Source organism: Lepidochelys olivacea (assembly GCF_965140295.1).
Source record: "Lepidochelys olivacea isolate rLepOli2 genome assembly, chromosome: 2".
Lineage (NCBI taxonomy): Eukaryota > Metazoa > Chordata > Testudines > Cheloniidae > Lepidochelys > Lepidochelys olivacea.
Window position 1 is genome coordinate 207,516,823 of NC_140412.1, and position 23,109 is coordinate 207,539,931.

Below are 23,109 nucleotides of genomic sequence, written 5' to 3' on the forward strand. Positions count from 1 at the left end.
TGTACAGTCAACCCAAAATTACAAAATCTCTGTTTATGAAACTTTTAGTGGTGGCACAAACTGTCAAAAGGGGAATTCAAATTAAGGCTGACACTTTAACTACAACATGCTCCTTGTGCCCAGGCAGGGCAATATTATGTCTAAGAATATCATGCAACCAGATGTAATGGGATAGAGCTTAGCACAACAAAATGGAAAGTTAAATGACGAAAGTTAATGACAGAAAGGCAGATATAATATACCAATAAATACCCCAGGCCAAAATGACACATGATCTTATTGAAGTAACTGAAGATCTCATACATGGTTACCAGAAGGACTATCAGGGTTCTTCAGAGCACTGAGGCTTTACTACCAGTTTCTTTCTGGTATGATTAAGAATGGTTTGCACAGCTTTGGAACAGGAAGATTCTAGGATTTATGCCCATCCAAATACCAAGCTGTGAGATGAAGAGCATCCAGGGTGGGATGCCTGACCCTGCCATTCTCTTGGGTCAAGAGACCCAGAGGGTCTGAATGCTGATAGGTGAACAGAATGACCTGTGTAGTAGACTTGGAAACCAGAAATATCTGGGCCATTTGGGGAAGATGAGGATGACCTGTGCCCTAGCTAGTAAAATCTTCCTCAGAAACCAAGACAGCAGTGGAATGGGAAGGAAGGCATAGCTCAAGTGATCTATCCACTGCACTAGCAGTGTGTCACCTAGGTCATTAAGCTCCCCACAGCAGTACAATAGCAGAGTATCAGTCCTTGAGCTCTCCTGGACCAGTGCATATTGCACTTCCTGTTTGTGGCCAGTTTGCCTCCCAGGCAATGTAGGTCCTCCATGAAGTGAAGATGCTGTTTACAATTGAATCATGAAACTCCCGATCAGATTGGTGGTGAAATGCCTGCTGAGACTGTCCAGCATTGAATTCTGGATGCCCAGGAGAGACGCTGCTGATAGGATGATGTAATTCCGGATACACCATTTCCATAAGTTGACTGCCTCTATACACAGGGAGGATGGATCTCACCCATCCTTGCTTATTTATACAGAATACTGTTATGCTATCCGACAGTATCAGAACTTGCGGAGATTGTATGAGTGGTAGGAATGCTTTGCAAGGATCTCTACTGCTCTCAGGTCCAGATTCAGGTGCATTCTGGTTTTCTGAAGCATAAGGCAACTGTAACACCAACTTGTTGTGTGTAGGGGATAGAAAGGTAACAACTCACGTCCAGGGTCCATCTACCATGTCACCTCATGGTGTTCATGCTGCACTTGCTCAGTGCATATACTGTTTGGTGGCATGCTTCTAGACAACGGAGGCGGGGTCTGGTGAAAGGCATCACATAAGAACATGACACCATATGCCCCAAGAGAGTGAGGCACATCTGAACTGATGTTCTAGGAATCTGTGTAACTAGGTCTCCCAGAGCACCCATGGTGCAAAGATCTTTCCTGGGGATGGGAGTTGGTCTTTGCCCTGATCAAATCCAAGGTCACTCCGAAAATTTTACGGTTCGCATCAGGCAGGGATTTCCCTACACCCTGCTGAACTCTCCAGTCACCACCACCCCTCACCACTCCAGGGTCAAATCAAACAAGATGAAGAACATACCAAGAGCCAAGAGTATATCAACATGTCATCTGAAGATTCAAGTGGTGTATCAACATCCGAACAGCCCAAAGCACAAATACAGCTACCTACTGAAGAAACAGTGTCTCCACAACCTAAATTCAGTTCCAGATGTTTGTCGGCTAAACTTTTCCCATTTATTGAAATTACAAAAGAAGACTACTGGTGTACTCTTGCAAATAACCTTACAAAAGAGGAAAGCTTCGTACTGCTATAATTGGTAAACCTGGAGGAGCTTGATTTGCCAGACCAATCAGCAACACCAATGCTGACAAACTCTATGAAAAGGCTACAAAACACCAAGTCTCTGGACTGCATCAACATTCAGAAAGCCTTATAAACCAGGCACTGTCAAAGCCAGTTTTAGAAGTACTTAATGAGGCTTTAAGAATGCTGAAGACTCAACACAGTTTATTTAAGCAAGAGATACCACACACTACAAGCTGAAGGCCAATGTTAAGTGCACTGTCATTTGTTAACTTGAAGTCGGATACTGGCTCCGAACAAGACCGGCAAATGCTCACTATATTTCTGCAAGAAACTCAATTCACTGGTTAGAATCAAGCGATGCAACAGTGAAAGACTCAGCAGTTGAAAAATTGAAGAACTCTCTCATCACCTTAAAAAATTTGTATACACAGCTGATGAATGCACCCATGCAAACGGGCAACAAGCATTAAGTCATTGCATACATTATCTTGATGTCAGTGGTAGGCCAGTAATGCATTTCTATATGTTCAGGTTATAAAAGGCACATCGGCTGCATCTGTGACAATCCATATCTTAGAAGAGTTAAATGCTTGTAAATTGGACACCGAACAGATGGCTGCTTGTGCATTTGATGGAACTGCAAACTTCTCTGGAAGACATGGTGGAGTACAAGCTTTGTTCTGAGAAAAGTGTAACCCTAACCTTTTCTATACACACTGCAGAGGCCATCTTAACTTCAGTGCCCAAAAAGATAATGGAGCAAATAATTAAGGAATCAATTTGCAAACAACTAGAAGATGATAAGGTGATAAGTAACAGGATGGATTTGTCAAGAACATAGCGTGTCAAAACAAGCTAATGAAATTCTTTGACAGGGTATTGAGCCTCGTGGATGGGGGGGAAGCAGTGGATGTGGTATATCTTGACTTTAGTAAGGCTTTTGATACTGTCTCACATGAGCTTCTCATAAACAAACAGAGATATATAACCTAGATGGAACTACTATATGGTGGGTGCATACCTGATTAGGAGACCATTCCCAGAGGTTAGTTATCAGTGGTTCACAGTCAAGCTGGAAGGGCGTATCAAGTGGGGTCTCGCAAGGATTGGTCCTGGGTCCAGTTCAGTTCAATATCTTCACCAGTGATTTAGATAATGGCACAGAGTACACTTACAAAGTTTGCAGATGATACCAAGCTGGGAGGGGTTACAAGAACTTTGGAGGATAGGATTAAAATTCAAAATGATCTGGAAAAACAGTCTGAAGTAAATAGGATAAAATTCAATAAGCACAAATGCAAAGTACTCCATGTAGGAAGGAACAGTCAGTTGCACACATACAAAATGGGAAATGACTGCCTAGAAAAGAGTACTGCAGAAAGGGCTCTGGGGGCAATAGGGGAGCACAAGCTAAATATGAGTCAACAGTGTAACACTCGCAAAAAAAAAAAGGGGGGGGGGATATTCTGGGATGTATTAGCAGGAGTGTTGTAAGCAAGACATGAGAAGTAATTCTTCTTCTCTACTTTGGGCTGATATGGCCTCAACTGGAGTATTGTGTCCAGTTCTGAGCTCCACATTTCACAAAAGATGTGAACAAATTGGAGAAAGTCCAGAGGAGAGCAACAACAATTATTAAAAGTATAGAAAACTTGACCTATGAGGAAAGATTGAAAGAATTGGGTTTGTTTAGTCCGGAGAAGACAGAGGACCTGATAACAGTTTTCAAGTACATAAAAGGTTGTTACGAGGAGGAAGGAGAAAAGCTGTTCTCATTAACCTCTGACGATAAGACAAGAAGCAACGGGCTTCAATTGCAGCAAGGGAGATTTAGGATGGACATTAGGAAAAATGTCCTAATTATCAGGATAGTTAAGCACTGGAATAAATTGCCTAAAGAGGTTGTGGAATCTCCGTCATTGGAGATTTTTAAGAGCAGGTTAGACAACCACCTCTCAAGGATAGTCTAGATTGGGTTGGGCAAACTACGGCCCAGGGGCCACATCTGACCCTTCAGACATTTTAATTTGGCCCTTGAGCTCCCGCCAGGGAGTGGGGTCCGGGGCTTGCCCCTCTCCGCATGTGCTGTGGCTCCCGGAAGCAGCAGCATGTCCCCCTTCCAGCTCCTACAGGTAGGCGTACCCAGGGGGCTCCGTATGATGCCCCTGCCCCAAGCACCAGTTCTGCAGCTCCCATTACTATTACAAGCTGCAGAATCTTCAAAAAACATTTTAAACGCCATAACTTTAATGTTGAAAAAAAAAAAAGAGTATAATGAAGACAACAGTCCAAAAAGACTGAACGTCTTAGAAAAAACAGAAGATGCTCTGGAGCTGAATTCAAATTAGTCCATCCTGGGAAAAACCCGCTGGCTGTCTTAAAATTACTACAACCGTCATTACTGGCTTTGGAAAAGATCCATCCCTTCTTGTAGTGAGGCTGGTGGACTACTTTTGCTACTACATTCAAAGACCACAATCACCATTCTCTCTCTTGTAAATCTACTGTTGAAACCACTTGGACCATTAAACAATGCCATCCAGGCATTTGCTACAACAGTAGCAGATCTTTGTCCAGTAACAGAAGCCATATGTGGATCAATCAGCGAGAGAGAGAGAGAGAGATCCATTGAAAAGGTACTGGAAGAAGCTAAGACTTCAGTCCAGAAGCTGACTAATGAAGGCACTTATATTGAATCTGTAAGTGCAAGGTGACTTGTAAGAGCACTGGTGATAGAAGGGCTTTGGTTTATAGCATTCTCTCTTTGAGGCTGGCATATACATACCTAGAAGCCCTTTCAATAAGTGTGAAGACTGGTTTGTCTTCTCACTGAAATTATAAGCCTAAAGGACAAGTCCTTAATGGTATTTTGGACATTCCTGGAAAACCCTGAAGAGTACAGCCATGATTCCCGTTGCTTTAATATGGCAGTTATCATGGATCTTGATGCCATATCGGCCTCATCACGCGCACCTTGTAATGAGGTTCTGGCCACTAGTTTGCACTTGTCAGTAAGGGCTTGAAATTGAGCCCTGTCCTCCTAAGGAAACAACGTCCAAGAACTTAGATTAATTCAGGAAATTATATTTGGTGAGAAGGGCCTGACAGCTGGAGATTCTAAATTGAAGGGCAGTAGATGTAAACACCTTTTTCCTCATGAAGTCTAAATGCCTAGCCTCCTTACCTGCAGGGTATTCTTTGGATAATGTCGCCTGGATCTTTTCATAGCCATCTGGACCACCAAGGAGTTCGGGACAGGTTGGGTGAACAAACACTTCGCTCCCTTAGCCAGGACAAAGTACTGCTTTGCCACCCTCTTCAGGGTAGGGGCACAGGTAAATGGTGTGTGCCATACAGCCCTTTCCAATTACAGTATGGCACCATTTACCAGGAGTGAAACCCAACTATCCTGTAGGCTGTGGGACAGCCAGGAGCTTATGTTGAGACCTGGACCTCCTCTAAGGAAATCTGAAGCTATTCCATCACTCTCCATAACAGCTCTTGAAATAGTCTATGGATTATCTGGGGGAGACGGTGAGGCTGGATCAAGTGCCACAACAGCTGATGTAGACAACACCCCACACCCCCTTGGTACTGGCAGATCCTGCTTCTCCTCCTCCTCCTCCATGGGCTCAGGGGGTGGTCCTCCACTGGAGGAGGAGGAGGATCCCCTACTGGATCACACAGATTCCAGGTTCTATGCGTAAGGGTCATGCATGCCCCAAGGTCAAGCTGAGGCTTCAGAAGTAGCCTGTGGTGGTCCCCAAGATACTAGGTAAAACTGGTCCTGAGAAGGAGGTTCCTATTTGCATGGCTCAGACTGGTTCCGAGAGACTCTCAAACCCATCTTGGTTGATCTCTCTAGGTGGTGGCAAAGCTGGTTCCACCAGTACATCTGACTCTCCAGACAATGAAAAGGTTGGAACCAGCTCCACTGGTGGTGCCTTCTGTCCCACTGAAGGGAAACCACAGCTAGTGGATGGAACAGGAGACAGACCTTGTATTTCCTCGGTGAGGATCGGTCCCGACAACAAGGGAGATTGTGAGTCCAGGAGAATGAAGATCTCCTCCAGAGTGATACAAGTTACCAGCCCTTTGAGAGGTTGTATTATGTCACTTCGTACTGTCAGAGCAGAAGTAGACACGGTTACTTACAGGGCCACGACAGTACCATTGATGAAGGAGTCTCTAACCAGATGGCAATGGCAGTTCCTGATCCTTCAGGTCCCAGTGTTTCAATTTAGTTGGTAGTATAGTCAGTGCTGAAGTTTATGCTGAGGCTGGTAGTGAATAAGCCTTGCCCCATGCAGATTCTGATCATGCCCATGATTCGTAGGGGTGCTTAAATCTTTGTGGTTTGGGTCTGAAGGCTCACTTGGAGGAAGGTTCTGAAGGCCCACCAGGAAGGATCTCTCCTCTTCGAAGATCTAGGAAGAGATGTGCTTTTATGTTTGTGAGAGTGCCCTTCACTCTCCTGAGGGTGCCCAGATAAAGGATCTTTCCCTCTGTTCCCTTCCACTCTGGAGTCAGACACAGTAGTAGAAAGAGGCGTGCTCCCTGGTAACTGTGGCTCCCTGAGGCCTCATTGTGCACTCCATAAGGTGCTTTTGAAGCTGGAGTTCATGTGCCTGCTGCATTTGGCTGAGAAAAGAGGAGTAGACACTGCACTTAGTGGAGTTATGAGCTTTTCCGAGGCACTAGAGGCAGCACTGGTGGTTGTCACTGACCACAAAGGAGCAGTGACAGGAGATGCAGTTTCTGAATCCCATATCTTCGGCATAATCTAAGTCCTGAGCCCAGGAGAGTTCCCCCGGGTGGGGAGTCTCGAACTAATTGGGGAACTAACAAAACAAAAACCAAGAAGACTATATAACTTTGAATATTTACAGGAAGAAGAGGAAGGATAAGCTCTCGACACTGGAGGATTTCAACTCAGGCCATACAGCATTAAGAAGAAACTGGAAAAGTGGTTGGTCCACACCACCCCTTATACTGTTGGGGAAGAACACAAGGCACACAGATTCTGATCAACAGACACCACTTGCAAGAATTCTCCAGTCTCAGGTGCATGGAGCACATGCATAGCACATCATAGGGACCAGCACTCAAAGAAGAAATATCAATGATCACTCGATTCAATTTTCAAAGTTAAAATACTAATAAATCAATAAAATTCTTATTCATCTGGGTATATTCTCCAGTTATGCAAGCAACTGTAGTTCAGATAGGTGTTCAGGTATTACTGTTAAATGTGCTATAGAAATGACAAAATAAATAGACTAAGCTCTTAGGTGCAGGAAGGGGCCATCTTTTTGTTCTGTATTTGTACAACACTTAGCACAATGAGATACTGGTCCATGATTGGGGGGTCCTAAGCACTACTGCAGTACAAATAATAATAAATCAAATGACAGTTTCTAGCACACATTAACAGAAGCATATACATCAGTGAGCATATAAAACAAAAACACATATGCACACTGACAGTCTATACTATTATGTTCACCACTTTTACAAGACTATGATAAATTTTGTACAACGTATGCCTTGTGAGGTATCATTTGAAACATGATCTGCTGAACATTAGTGTCCTAGTACAATGCGTGCATCAAGACTGTATGTGAAATTATAGGATTCTACTCAAGGCTGTCAAATGATTAAAAAAATCACAATTAATCATGAAAGTAAACAAAATTATTGCAATTAATCGTAGTTTTAATTGCGCTGTTAATAATAGAATACCATTTATTTAAATATTTTTGGCGTTTTTCTACATTTTCAAATATATTGCTTTCAGTTGCAACACAAAGTGGACAGTGCTCACTTTATATTATTTTTTATTATCTTTTTTACAGTGCAAATATTTGTAATAAAAAGAAATAGTATTTTTCAATTTATCTCATACAAGTACTGTAGTGCAATCTCTTTACCGTGAAAGAGAAACTTACGAATGTAGAATTTTTTTTTTTAAACGTAGCTGTACTCAAAAATAAAACAAAATGTAAAACTTTAGAGCCTACAATTCCACTCAGTCCTACTTCTTGTTCAGCCAACAGTTAAGACAGACAAGTCTGTTTACATTTACAGGAGATAATTCCGCCCACTTCTTATTTACAATGTCACCTGAAAGTGAGAACAGGCATTTGCATGGCACCGTTTTAGCTGGCGTTACAAAGTATTTATATGCCAGATAGGCTACACATTTGTATGCCCCTTCATGCTTTGACCACCATTCCAGAGGACATATTTGAAAATGTAGAAAAATATCCAAAAATATTTATAAGAATTTTAAATTGGTATTCTATTATTGTTTAACAGTGTGATTAAAACTGCGATTAATAGCAATTAATTTTTAATTGAGTTAGTTTTGAGTTAACTGCTTGCATTAAATGCGATTAATAGACCGTCCTAATTGTACTAGGAATCTTTGCTGTAAAAATGCTACTAGTTTAAGAACAGCAGGTCCAAAGCAGTTCTTCAAAGACACACGTGCATCTCAGCCAGGTGTTAAAGAGCTATCACCTGCTTAAGCCGCCATTCTCCAGCAACAGGAGGGTGTAAACAAAACATTTACATTTCATCACATGGAAGGTTCAAACTTCATGTCCACAACAAACTGTGTGTCACCAAGGATGTTTCCAGCACTAAAAACTGAATTATCAAGAGGGAGGAAAACACTTGACTTCATTCCTCCTCACGACATCAATGAATACCTGAAGGACACAGAACTAAGGGGGAGAGGTGCCAGTCTGAAAGGAGACTCAGCCTATGAAATTTACTGCAGCGTATGGTGAGGAAAACCTTTGCTTTGAATTCTGTTAGTTTGTTAAGGTAGCCATTAGCTTGCATTTTATCTTTTATAACCAATCCTGACTTTTATGCACCATTACTTGTAATCACTTAAAATCTATCCATCTATCTTTCTGTAGTTAATGCACCTATCTTATTGTTTTATATTAACCAGTGTGTTTGGATTAAAGTATGTGGGAAACTCCATTTGGGATAACAAGGGTGGTGCAGATCATTTTCCTTTGATGAAATGATGGACTTCCTGTGAGCTTCCATTATTCAGTAGTGTGCTGGGCAGTAAAAGACGCAAACTTCATGGGGAAAGTCTGGGACTGGAGAGCTTGCTGGTGTTGCTCTGCTGTTTAATGCATGAGTGGCTAGCTAGTAGCAGTCAATAGTGTGCAACTGGGAGTGATTTTACATGTTAGAGGCTGTGTGAGAGCAGGCCAGGAGTGGATGTTCTGACTGTGAAAAGTATAAGAGGCTCCCAAGGCTGGAGAATTCAGAAGACACAGCTGTTCAACAGTCCAGACTGTACCCTAAGGCATGTCTCTCACACACAAAAATATCTATTCTTGGATGTATGGAATACCCGTTTTTCAAAACACGATATATAGACTCAAGTGCAAAAGAGCATCTGAAATGAGTCAAAATACTATTTGTGTCCTTCTAGCTAAAAGTAGCTGAATGGAATTAAAAAAAAAAAGTTAACCCCATCTGTCATAAATATAAAGGGAAGGGTAAACCCCTTTGAAATCCCTCCTGGCCAGGGGAAAGCTCCTCTCACCTGTAAAGGGTTAAGAAGCTAAAGGTAACCTCGCTGGCACCTGACCAAAATGACCAATGAGGAGACAAGATACTTTCAAAAGCTGGGAGGAGGGAGAGAAACAAAGGGTTTGTGTGTCTGTCTGTAGTCGTCTTGGCCGGGGACAGAACAGGAATGGAGTCTTAGAACTTTTAGTAAGTAATCTAGCTAGGTATGTGTTAGATTATGATTTCTTTAAATGGCTGAGAAAAGAATTGTGCTGAATAGAATAACTATTTCTGTCTGTGTATCTTTTTTGTAACTTAAGGTTTTGCCTAGAGGGGTTCTCTATGTTTTTGAATCTAATTACCCTGTAAGATATATACCATCCTGATTTTACAGGGGGGATTTCTTTAGTTCTATTTACTTCTATTTTTTATTAAAAGTCTTCTTGTAAAACACTGAATGCTTTTCATTGTTCTCAGATCCAAGGGTTTGGGTCTGTGGTCACCTATGCAAATTGGTGAGGCTTTTTATCCAACATTTCCCAGGAAAGGGGGAGTGCAAGTGTTGGGAGGATTGTTCATTGTTCTTAAGATCCAAGGGTCTGGGTCTGTAGTCACCTAGGCAAATTGGTGAGGCTTTTTACCAAACCTTGTCCAGGAAGTGGGGTGCAAGGTTTTGGGAAGTATTTTGGGGGGAAGGACGCGTCCAAACAGCTCTTCCCCAGTAACCAGTATTAGTTTGGTGGTGGTAGCGGCCATTCCAAGGATAACGGGGGTAATATTTTGTACCTTGGGGAAGTTTTGACCTAAGCTGGTAAAGATAAGCTTAGGAGGTTTTTCATGCAGGTCCCCACATCTGTACCCTAGAGTTCAGAGTGGGGGAGGAACCTTGACATGGTGGCACAGTGGTGGGATTAACCTGAAATCATTTTGAGATCCAGTTGAGATTTTTTGAACTAGAAATACAGATTTTAAAAAGGAATTTTTAGGAAGTCCAGAAGGCAGCTTTGAAACTGAAAGCAGCTTGGTTTCTCTCTGCTTTGTGGCCAAGCAGAGACAAAAGGGGATTATCTTGTGAATTGCAGGTTTTCTTGCCTGGAGGCAGGGTACTTAACTCCTGCAGGGAAATTCACAGTCTTCCAACCCAGAGGTTTTTTTTTTTTTCTTTTCTTCCTAAAAGTAAATAGGGGGTGTGTGCTCTACCCATTTGCCTGGAGACAAAAGTGGCAGGGTTTTTTTTTAGGATTTTGATTTTTTTTTTTTTTTGTTTTACAAGGAGCACAGGTTTGAAAAGAAATTTTTTTTTTTCTTTGGGCTGGGTAAGCAGTTTTCCAAGTAGTTGGAGGTTTTTTGCTTTAATTTGGGCCCAGAGCAGAGACAAGGGAATTGTCTTTTTCTGTAGGCTGACAATCACTATCAGAGAATAGGTACTCTATTCCAGCACAGCAAAAAGTTACAGCCAAGTTTTGTTTGTTTATTTCTAAACCTCGGGTGTAAAGTTAGTTAAAAACAGAGAGGTTAGAATGGCCAAATCCTCAGCTCGACTACAGCTGGAATTAGCCAAATTTCAGGCTGAGGAAAAACAAAGGGAACATGAAAGACAGATAGAACTCATGCGGCTGGAGAAGGAGGTACAGGAGGCTGCCCACAAGAGGGAAATGGAGGCAAGGAAGCATGTGGAGGAGATGGAGAGGATAAAGGCCCAGCAGAATATACCAACAAACCCTAGCAATCCTTCTCCAGGTACCACTTCCCATCCCAGAAAGTTCCCCACCTACAAGGCAGGTGATGATACTGAGGCCTTCTTAGAAAACTTCGAAAGGGCCTGCCTTGGGTACAACATCTCTACTGACCAATACATGGTAGAGCTGAGGCCGCAGCTCAGTGGACCCTTAGCTGAGGTGGCAGCTGAAATGCCTAAAGAACACATGAACAAGTATGAACTGTTTAAATCCAAGGCGAGAGTCAGAATGGGGATAACACCCGAGCAGTCTCGTCGGAGGTTCAGAGCCCTAAGGTGGAAACCAGACATGTCATTTACCCGACATGCCTACCACATTGTAAAACATTGGGATGCCTGGATATCAGGAGCAAGTGTTGAATCTCCAGTAAATTTGCCCTTCCTAATGCAAATGGAACAATTCTTAGAGGGTGTTCCTGAGGAAATAGAAAGATACATCCTAGATGGGAAACCCAAAACTGTAATTGAGGCAGGAGAGATTGGAGCCAGATGGGTGGAGGTGGCAGAGAAGAAGAAAACTGGTCGCAGTTGGAGCGGAGACCAGAAGGGACCACCCCAGACCACACCCTATTACCGGGGGCCGCCCAAAGCCCCACCTACCTCCCAAAGAACCCTCCAGACCCCTTATCGTCCCACCACCCCGTTCTCCAGCAACCCACCTCGCCCCGGTGACCCGTCAGCTGGACGATGTTTTAAATGTAACGAGCTGGGGCATGTAAAGGCCAACTGCCCCAAGAACCCCAACAGGTTACAGTTCATTGCACCGGAATCACACCAGAGGTCCACAGGCCCAGATACCTCCCAGATACCCTTGGAGCGGAGGGAAACTGTGAGTGTGGGTGGGAAGAAGGTCACCGCGTGGAGGGACACCGGAGCACAAGTGTCAGCTATCCATGCTTCCTTAGTGGACCCCAATTTAATCAACCCAGAGATCCAAGCGACGATTCAACCCTTCAAGTCCAACTCTTTCAATTTGCCTACAGCCAAGTTGCCTGTCCAGTACAAGGGCTGGTCAGGAATGTGGACTTTTGCAGTCTATGATGATTATCCCATCCCCATGCTGTTGGGGGAAGACTTGGCCAATCATGTGAAGCAGGCCAAGAGGGTGGGAATGGTCACCCGCAACCAGGCTAAACAAGCCGTGAGGCCTAGCTCTGTTCCGGAAACTTCTATCAGGACCCAGTCAGAGGTGATGGACCTGGACCCCAGGCCAATGTCTGCAACAGCAGTAGTGGATCCAGTCCCAGAGACCCAGACGGAACCAGTCCCAGAACCGGAACCAGCCAAACAACCAACACCAGACCCCGTGTCAGCACTGAATCCAGTACTTGCAACCTCAACACCAGAGGGCCCCACCGAACCTGAACTGGCAGCAGCCGATAACCCTACACAAGAGGCTCAGCCGGAGCCTGAATCCCAACATAGTGCACCAGCGGAGAGCGGTTCACAGTCAACAGAAACAGCTCCATCCCCTATATCGCTTCCAGAGGGACCAAGCCTAGGTCCACAATCCCATGAGGAACTGATGTCTCCAGCATCAAGGGAACAGTTCCAGACCGAACAGGAAGCAGATGAAAGCCTCCAGAGAGCTTGGACGGCGGCACGGAGCAACCCACCGCCTCTCAGCTCTTCTAATAGATCCAGGTTTGTTGTAGAAAGAGGACTTTTATACAAGGAAACTCTTTCTGGGGGACACCAGGAAGACTGGCATCCTCAGAGACAGTTGGTAGTTCCAACTAAATACCGGGCCAAGCTCTTGAGCTTAGCCCATGATCACCCTAGTGGCCATGCTGGGGTGAACAGGACCAAAGACCGTTTGGGGGGGTCATTCCACTGGGAGGGAATGGGCAAGGATGTTTCTACCTATGTCCAGTCTTGTGAGGTGTGCCAAAGAGTGGGAAAACCCCAAGACCAGGTCAAAGCTCCTCTCCAGCCACTCCCCATCATTGAAGTTCCATTTCAGCGAGTAGCTGTGGATATTCTGGGTCCTTTTCCGAAAAAGACACCCAGAGGAAAGCAGTACATACTGACTTTCATGGATTTTGCCACCCGATGGCCGGAAGCAGTAGCTCTAAGCAACACCAGGGCTAAAAGTGTGTGCCAGGCACTAGCAGACATTTTTGCCAGGGTAGGTTGGCCCTCCGACATCCTCACAGATGCAGGGACTAATTTCCTGGCAGGAACTATGAAAAACCTTTGGGAAGCTCATGGGGTAAATCACTTGGTTGCCACTCCTTACCATCATCAAACAAATGGCATGGTGGAGAAGTTTAATGGAACTTTGGGGGCCATGATACGTAAATTCGTAAATGAGCACTCCAATGATTGGGACCTAGTATTGCAGCAGTTGCTCTTTGCCTACAGAGCTGTACCACATCCCAGTTTAGGGTTTTCCCCATTTGAACTTGTATATGGCCGTGAGGTTAAGGGGCCATTGCAGTTGGTGAAGCAGCAATGGGAGGGATTTACACCTTCTCCAGGAACTAACATTCTGGACTTTGTAACCAACCTACAAAACACCCTCCGAACCTCTTTAGCCCTTGCTAGAGAAAACTTACAGGATGCTCAAAAAGAGCAAAAAGCCTGGTATGATAAACATGCCAGAGAGCGTTCCTTCAAAGTAGGAGACCAGGTCATGGTCTTAAAGGCGCTCCAGGCCCATAAAATGGAAGCATCGTGGGAAGGGCCATTCGTGGTCCAGGAGCGCCTGGGAGCTGTTAATTATCTCATAGCATTCCCCACCTCCAACCGAAAGCCTAAGGTGTATCATATTAATTCTCTAAAGCCCTTTTATTCCAGAGAATTAAAGGTTTGTCAGTTTACAGCCCAGGGAGGAGACGACGCTGAGTGGCCTGAAGGTGTCTACTACGAAGGGAAATGTGCTGGTGGTGTGGAAGAGGTGAACCTCTCCATGACCCTTGGGCGTATGCAGCGACAGCAGATCCAGGAGCTGTGCACTAGCTACGCGCCAACGTTCTCAGCCACCCCAGGACTGACTGAACGGGCATACCACTCCATTGACACAGGTAATGCTCACCCAATTAGGGTCCAACCTTACCGGGTGTCTCCTCAAGCTAAAACTGCTATAGAACGGGAGATCCAGGATATGTTACAGATGGGTGTAATCCGCCCCTCTGAAAGTGCATGGGCATCTCCAGTGGTTCTAGTTCCCAAACCAGATGGGGAAATACGTTTTTGCGTGGACTACCGTAAGCTAAATGCTGTAACTCGCCCAGACAACTATCCCATGCCACGCACAGATGAACTATTAGAGAAACTGGGAAGGGCCCAGTTCATCTCTACCTTGGACTTAACCAAGGGGTACTGGCAGGTACCGCTAGATGAATCTGCCAAGGAAAGGTCAGCCTTCATCACACATCTCGGGCTGTATGAATTTAATGTACTCCCTTTCGGGCTGCGAAATGCACCCGCCACTTTCCAAAGACTTGTAGATGGTCTCCTAGCGGGATTAGGAGAATATGCAGTCGCCTACCTTGACGATGTGGCCATATTTTCGGATTCCTGGGCAGACCACCTGGAACATCTACAAAAAGTCCTTGAGCGCATAAGGGAGGCAGGACTAACTGTTAAGGCTAAGAAGTGTCAAATAGGCCTAAACAGAGTGACTTACCTTGGACACCAGGTGGGTCAAGGAACTATCAGCCCCCTACAGGCCAAAGTGGATGCTATCCAAAAGTGGCCTGTCCCAAAGTCAAAGAAACAGGTTCAATCCTTCTTAGGCTTGGCCGGTTATTACAGACGATTTGTACCGCACTACAGCCAAATCGCTGCCCCACTGACAGACCTAACCAAAAAGAAACAGCCAAATGCTGTTCAGTGGACCGGAAAGTGTCAGAAGGCCTTTAACAAGCTTAAAGCGACACTCATGTCTGACCCTGTACTAAGGGCCCCAGACTTTGACAAACCGTTCCTAGTAACCACAGATGCATCCGAGCGTGGTGTGGGAGCAGTTTTAATGCAGAAAGGACCTGATCAAGAATTCCACCCTGTAGTGTTTCTCAGCAAAAAACTGTCTGAGAGGGAAAGCAACTGGTCAGTCACTGAAAAAGAATGTTATGCCATTGTCTACGCTCTGGAAAAGCTACGCCCATATGTTTGGGGACGGCGTTTCCACCTGCAAACCGACCATGCTGCACTAAAGTGGCTTCACACCGTCAAAGAAACTAACAGAAAACTTCTTCGGTGGAGTTTAGCTCTCCAAGATTTTGATTTCGACATCCAACACATCTCAGGAGCTTCTAACAAAGTGGCTGATGCACTCTCCCGTGAAAGTTTCCCAGAATCAACTGGTTAAAATCGTCCTTGAGATGTGGAAAATATTGTTAGTCTTTATGTACTTGGTAGTATATTTAGAGATGCATGTGTCTTATTAACTCTGTTTTCCTAGAGCTCCAGGAAGAAATCCCAGCCAGTGTTTCACCCTAGCTGAGATTTGGGGGGCGTGTCATAAATATAAAGGGAAGGGTAAACCCCTTTGAAATCCCTCCTGGCCAGGGGAAAGCTCCTCTCACCTGTAAAGGGTTAAGAAGCTAAAGGTAACCTCGCTGGCACCTGACCAAAATGACCAATGAGGAGACAAGATACTTTCAAAAGCTGGGAGGAGGGAGAGAAACAAAGGGTTTGTGTGTCTGTCTGTAGTCGTCTTGGCCGGGGACAGAACAGGAATGGAGTCTTAGAACTTTTAGTAAGTAATCTAGCTAGGTATGTGTTAGATTATGATTTCTTTAAATGGCTGAGAAAAGAATTGTGCTGAATAGAATAACTATTTCTGTCTGTGTATCTTTTTTGTAACTTAAGGTTTTGCCTAGAGGGGTTCTCTATGTTTTTGAATCTAATTACCCTGTAAGATATATACCATCCTGATTTTACAGGGGGGATTTCTTTAGTTCTATTTACTTCTATTTTTTATTAAAAGTCTTCTTGTAAAACACTGAATGCTTTTCATTGTTCTCAGATCCAAGGGTTTGGGTCTGTGGTCACCTATGCAAATTGGTGAGGCTTTTTATCCAACATTTCCCAGGAAAGGGGGAGTGCAAGTGTTGGGAGGATTGTTCATTGTTCTTAAGATCCAAGGGTCTGGGTCTGTAGTCACCTAGGCAAATTGGTGAGGCTTTTTACCAAACCTTGTCCAGGAAGTGGGGTGCAAGGTTTTGGGAAGTATTTTGGGGGGAAGGACGCGTCCAAACAGCTCTTCCCCAGTAACCAGTATTAGTTTGGTGGTGGTAGCGGCCATTCCAAGGATAACGGGGGTAATATTTTGTACCTTGGGGAAGTTTTGACCTAAGCTGGTAAAGATAAGCTTAGGAGGTTTTTCATGCAGGTCCCCACATCTGTACCCTAGAGTTCAGAGTGGGGGAGGAACCTTGACACCATCAGAGAATGTGTGTACCAAGTTTCAACTTGAATTAAGTTTAAACCATAAAATTATAAGCCTCTGCTGAACAGTATTTATAACAGAAACTCACATCCCATCCTCCCTCCATTAAGTGTTGGTTACCCCACAGAGATTATAACCATCATTATTACATGGGCTGTATTTGTTCTAATTTTTGATATTTTACATAATATAATAGATCTTAAAGGTATATCTGGAGGTATAATTTTTTAAAAGCACAGCTTCACTTTTAGCTTTTAAATATTTTTTCTTCTGTATCTGAACAGAATTTCAAAATACAAAGTATTATGGAAAAAATTAGAGAAATAAGAACCCCTTTAAATCACTAACTCAACTAAAGCCTTTCTGTATGTGACAAGTGACCTCTGAAAACATTAACCTGTAAATTATTTCTTTAGCCTTTCTACTTAAGGGTAAAATAATAATGAATACAATGTGCAGATGAACAGCATCATGTATTATACAGTTGTAATATCGTTATATTATTCAGCATTTAAGATGTCAAAATTGTCCTATTTGGTTTTATAAAAGCCCAGTTACTGGATTGCTTAGGTTCTTGCCTTACTCAAAAATTATCGTATCATGCAAAACTGCTAGTTTAAACTGATCTAATTGTAAATCACAGAGAAAATAAAAGCCAGTTACTGCAATTTAACTGAATACTGTACAATTGTTTCCGAGGAATCTTTAAACCAATTCTTTAAGTTATGTAGCGTTTCCATTAAAAGGTAAATCATATATTCCACTTGTAAGTCACTGAATTTTAGAGTTGAGTAGATTATGTTTAGAAAACAAAGCACCTTTGGGTTTGAAAATGCTGGGTGAAAGGCAGCATGCAAGGCGTTAAGCTCTCTTACAAGAAACAATTAATTCATTTTGCCTAATTTCAAACCTGAGTTAACATCCTGAGTTCAGAAATGTGATTTGAACTCTAATGATACTGGGTTTCTATTCTGCTTAGATAAGATTGTAAAGTAGACTGAGGAAGTAATGGGGTGAAATATGGAGAATGGAACAAAAAAGAGTACTAACAGAAGGGAAACAAGATTGGAGTGGTGGAGAGAATAGAAGTAGGAACAAAACTCAGAGAAGAAAGCTTCTATAGTACTGCTTTTTGACACTTAACTGTGTCAGCTTCACTTTGGGAAAAGGGAGTTTAATCTCTTTCTCTAATACCTAGCATAGGCTTCTCTCTAGTTGGGGAAAAAACCTCTCTAAATTGAATCTCCATCCAAAAATACACACACACACACACACACACACAAATTGGGGAACTGTTGGGAAAATCAGGAGAATTCCCATAGGAAATTTTGCCATTTACTTCAATAGGGTCAAGATTTCATCCATAGTGTCACACAAATAAGAAATTTTCTGCTCTCACACTGCCAGGCAAGCACGATGAAACAAAATGTTAGAGCAGTCTCATCCTAATCTCGAGCACTGGTCTGTACACACTTCTATACTGTTTAACCTATCCACTCTGGCCAGCTAAAGCTTTCTAGAGCCCCATTAGACAAGTGGCTTTTAAACTTTGTTGTTAGGCTACTGTAGGTGGGACTTTACAACACTAGTTCAACTGCAGACTTACTTCACACACAGGTGTTAGACACATATTTATAGTGTCTATCATCTATAGTGCCCAAACATACATGATAATTCAGGTGTGCCCCAGCTCTCAAACTTCTGAAGATTAGCGTATATGGCTCGGAGGGTCAGTAAGTTTGGCCGCCCCGTCATAGATAGATATCTATTACACATGTGGTCTCATCCACTAAGGCCTGATCCTTATAATTAGTCCCACTGCTTACATCTGTAAGTGGTTGGACCATGGGGCTTTATTTTGTAATTACCCTTTCCCTTGTCCTCATCCATTTCCCAAAAAGTTACCTTCTAGGCACCTACAGATTTTTCTCTTAATATTTATTACATTCTTTTATTAAAGACTGAAGTAAGATTTACTGGCCAGTAATAGCCAGATTGCTGCTTCTTCCATGATTTAAAATTGATACTAGAACTTCTTCATCCTGCAATACTAGCACCTGTCCATTTCACCATGACTCTTCAAAAGTAAATTACAAAAGTTTCGTTAAGGTATTCAGCAGAATCTCTTCAGATCCCTGGCTATATCATTCAGAACTGTTGATCTGTACATACAGACATTTTACAAGTATTCTATTAACTCCTTTTTATCCACAGCTATATTATACAGGCTTCATTACTTCAAAGTTGTCCATGCCATCACCTCATGTCTGTCCCCCAACTTTATTTCCTTCTTAAAAATAGTTTTTTTTTAAAAAAAGCATTATATTTTAATAATTGATTAGGAATCTATAAATACTCTGCCTAGAGTAATTTGTTTCCTCCCTGGTATACACTGAGAAGTGATTCTTATTCCTAATTACAACCATTAGTTCTTTCTGGTTTTTGCTACTCTTATTTCCCCTGCAAACCTTACCTGACACTGTATATTCATTTTTAGATTTCTCAGCTTTTGCCATTTCTAATGCTAGGACTTCTTTTACCCTCAGATCTTTGACACATCCTTCAGAGAAGCGAACCCAAATAGTTTTCATTCCCCATAAGTACGCTTTGTCATGGAACTGCTAGCTAAAACTTAAGTTCCTTAATTCCCTAGAATTTGCTTTTTTGAAATTTAGTACCCTTTTAATGCTGTGTTCTATGAGCCCATTGCTTGGAATGAATTTGGAAACGCTTCCTCTATTTTAAAGTAACACAAGCAAACTGAACTACCTCAACTATTTTTCCCATTATGAACTCTACAATTAAATGTCAAACATCTTGTAACAGTTGTCATCAATTATTTCATCAAGCCTGGTACCAAAATCCTGAAGTATTTTAACCATTTTACAACACAAAAAGAATAGTGATAGAGGGTAATAGAAATTGACCTAACTAAGTGTAAACTGTTTAACCCTCTAATTGCTGAGGGTTTTTTGATAGCTGGTTTCCATCCAGTTTAGTTAGTTCTTGAAAAAGGTGGATTACACATGTTATGCAGTCAGCTTTAATCAGTTATATAACTAACCTTTTGCTCTGTTTGAAGTTGATCACATCTCTGCTTTTCATGGTTAAGTTCTTCTTCCAGTCTTTCAAGTTGATCTCTAAGTTGTACAGTTTCTTTTTCCAGAGCAGTAGCTACCTTTAACAGCTCCTCTTTTTCTCTCATTGTTTTTTCAATTTTAAACTAGAAAACAGAATAAATATTCTTTTCAGGTGATTTTTCCCCCACAGGACTCCTCCTCCCATCAAACCATTAGAAACTAATGTGTGTTACTTTCCATCACATCAGTCAAGCACTAGACTAGTCAGTGCTTCTCAAGCTACCCGATGTGGGGGACCGGCAATTTTTTTTTCAAATGTGCGCGCAGACCGGCAGCCAATGGCTCATGGACCGGCACCAGTCCGTGGACCACCACTTTGAGTAGCACTGGACTAGATGACAACCAGCAGAAGCTAAAAAGTATGCACCCCCTGGCTACATCAGCTTAACATGCTCTCTCTCTTCCCTAGTTTGTGAAATTTCAGAAACTTTGATTAGTACTAGACAACCAAATTTTGTTGTGGGCTTTACTTATGCTCACGTTTCTGTGAATTTTCCTCACCCTTCAATGAAGTATTATTGTTGCTCCACCAGTGCTAGCAACAGTGGAAGAGCTATGCAAGACCTAGAAGCAGTGTTTTTAGCATGCTATCATCTAAACCTGCCGTGAGAAGTTGTCTACATGTGGTACAGCAATGCTGGGTCGAACTTCACAAAATCCTGAATGTAGACATAGCCAAAGTGAAGGAAAGACAAATGAAGCATATAACAGAATTACAGACAGGAATTCAAGTGGGAATTTCTTTTTCTGTGATTCTGGTGACATGGAATGCAGACTGATCTGAATACCCATTCTTCACCAGACAGCAAAAAAGACAGGGAAGGTAAGCTACCCCAGCTAGATACCCTGCATTGTATAAAGTCCCTTTTATCCCCAGTACTTGAAATCCCCAAACCAACTAGCACAGATGACTAACAATAATCTAGATAGTGGCACAAACACAACATCTGAAGGCAAGTTAGAAACATCAATCAAATCTGAAGCATGGGAAGAAGATGTAGAGTGATTTTGCCAATTAGTTCAAACAATTTCAACAAAGAAATTGCCTTTTTCTGTTATGAAGTAGTGACCACAAATAAAATGTGGGATTGTCACTGGGCGCATCTTTGTAGGCATTTGTGATACCATCACTAAATGGATGCAATTGTGGGAGGCAGAAGATAACAGATCATTGCTTGGAGAAAATAAAAGATTTTTGACTTGCTAGGCATCTGGGTACTATGCAGCTTGAATTTTTCTTTTTTTGCTTTAGGGCTCTTTCAGAGGGAACACAGATTAAAAACAAACAAACAAACAAACCCCACAGGAATGCCTTGGATTATTTATGCAGTTGAAAGACAAGGAAGTGAAGCACAAAATGACACCTATAAATATAGCTACTTAACTTTTTATGCTATGCTCACTGCCATGCTGAGCACTTAAGTTTAAACTTGAATTCATGTATTTTACAAGTATCTTCTGCAACAAGATCCGCATTCAAGTTTTAGGCATCAAAAACCTTTGGAATCTGCTTAGCTTTATATTTTTATATAAAGTTAATTCACCAAGTCCTACAGATAAAACCAGAAATAAATATATATAAATAAGAATATGGATAACATTTCTGAGTTTGTTGAATCAAACCTCAAGAAGTCCAGCTTTTGTGGTCACCACCAACATATCAGAATTTCCTTCATCCTCCATTGTCAGCAATTCCTCAACAGGAGAAGAGGTTCGAAACTGAAAAGGGGTACTTGCTCCACGGATCTCACCCTTATGGGTTACATAACAGAACTGGTAAAATTCTCCATCATCATTTGGTAGATAGTATCCTAAAGAAAGAAAAATTAACATGTAAAACAGAACATTTTACATGGCAACAAACTGATCATAAGAACTGCTGCACACAGTACACAATTATGATTCCTATATGTTGGTTTAACTTAAGCAATAAAGCAAAACTAAGTGTGAATTATGGTATAATTCAATGTCTAAAAACTACATCAATGCAGAGAGTTAAGTTTCTTGGTCGTATGTCATCCTCCTGAAGACCACTGAATTGGGCAAAACAAACATCTGAAAACTAGGAAACGCACAGTTAAGATTGCCCATGCAACCTTATCTCTGCCTCTTTCAGCAATATACCCCATTAATGCATGTACCTTTAAGCTGCCAATTCCACAATTGCTGAAATGTATAATCTCTTCACCTTCTTTTACAGCTCATTCACTCTCACCCACAGGATTCCATCTAACACTATTACAGGACAAAAGGGGGTGGGGGGGAAGAGAAGGGGAAAAGTTTGCCCGTGCCACCTTCCCTTCTGGTCCCCTGGAAGTGGCAGTAGCCAGTGGGAATTATCTGCATATATTCCAGGTGCAGTCAGTGTGTTAGGTGTACCTACCCATTCTCCTTCTTAACAGGCATAAAAATAACCTTGAAGCTCTCACCACTTCCCTTTTAACTCTCCCATATACTTGGTTTTCATTCACCAATTAAATCAGAGCCCAGCATTTCTAGAAGCAAGACGTTATACAACATAACTACTTCTGAACGACAGGTGCACAGAACAGCTCCTAGCACGATGACGGGAATGAAGATCCTCTCTTATGAGAAAAGGAGTACGTGCGGCACCATAGAGACTAACAGTTGCCACAAACAAAAGGTGCCACAAGTACTCCTGTTCTTATTGCGGATACAGATGAACATGGCTGCTACTCTGAAACCTCTCTTATGAGAAGAGAGCTTGGCTTGTTTAGCCTAGCAAAATGAAAACTGAAAGGGGATTTCATTTCTCTCTATAAATCATCAGAGGCATAGATAGTTCTCCCCACTCTCTGTTGTTTAAGCTAAAGGACAATGCTGGCACAAAAACAAATGAATATAAACTGGCCATGAATAAGGCTACGGTTGTCACAGAGGTCGCAGAATCCATGACTTCCAAAGACCTCCATGACTTCAGCCCTGGCAGCTGGGAGCTGCAGGGTCCTGCTGCCTCCCAAAGCGACAGAGAGCTGTGAGGTACCCCCACCACCTGAGGTAGCAGGCCCCCAAGCTCTCAGCCACCATGGGCAGCAGGGGCACCCTGCAGCTCCCCAGCCGCCGCCACAGGGCAGGGGGACTCTGGCAGCTCCCCCGCCACTGCAGCAGCTCAGGGGGACCCCGGCACTCCCTGCTGCTGCCACGGGGACCCCTGCAGCCCCTGGCCTGCCACAGGAGGCCTCAGAGCTCCCAGCCACCCCACAGCTGCCCAGTCCCTTCCTATTTTATCATGGATATTTTTAGTAGAAGTCTGGGACAGCTGAATTCTTCTTTATTGCCCGTGACCTGTCTGTGACTTTTACTAAAATATCCATGACAAAAATCTTAGCCTTAGCCATGAATAAATTCAGGCTGGAAACTAGAAGAAGAACTATCAGAAGAGTGAGATTCTGGAACAGTCTCCCAATAGGAGTTTTCAGGACAAACAACTTAATTAA

At 42.8% G+C, this 23,109-nt stretch overlaps 1 protein-coding gene across 2 annotated transcripts in view; it reads right to left on the minus strand.

The window, feature by feature from the left end:
- TAX1BP1 (Tax1 binding protein 1) overlaps positions 1-23,109 on the minus strand; it is a 97,255-nt gene that overhangs the window by 44,003 nt on the left and 30,143 nt on the right. For both annotated transcript variants that reach the window (XM_084621557.1, XM_084621556.1), the window contains exons 4-5: positions 21,275-21,462; positions 19,576-19,734 (exon numbers count right to left, since the gene is read on the minus strand). In XM_084621557.1, coding sequence (XP_084477683.1) covers positions 19,576-19,734; positions 21,275-21,462 — 347 coding nt within the window. The remainder of the gene's footprint in view (positions 1-19,575; positions 19,735-21,274; positions 21,463-23,109) is intronic.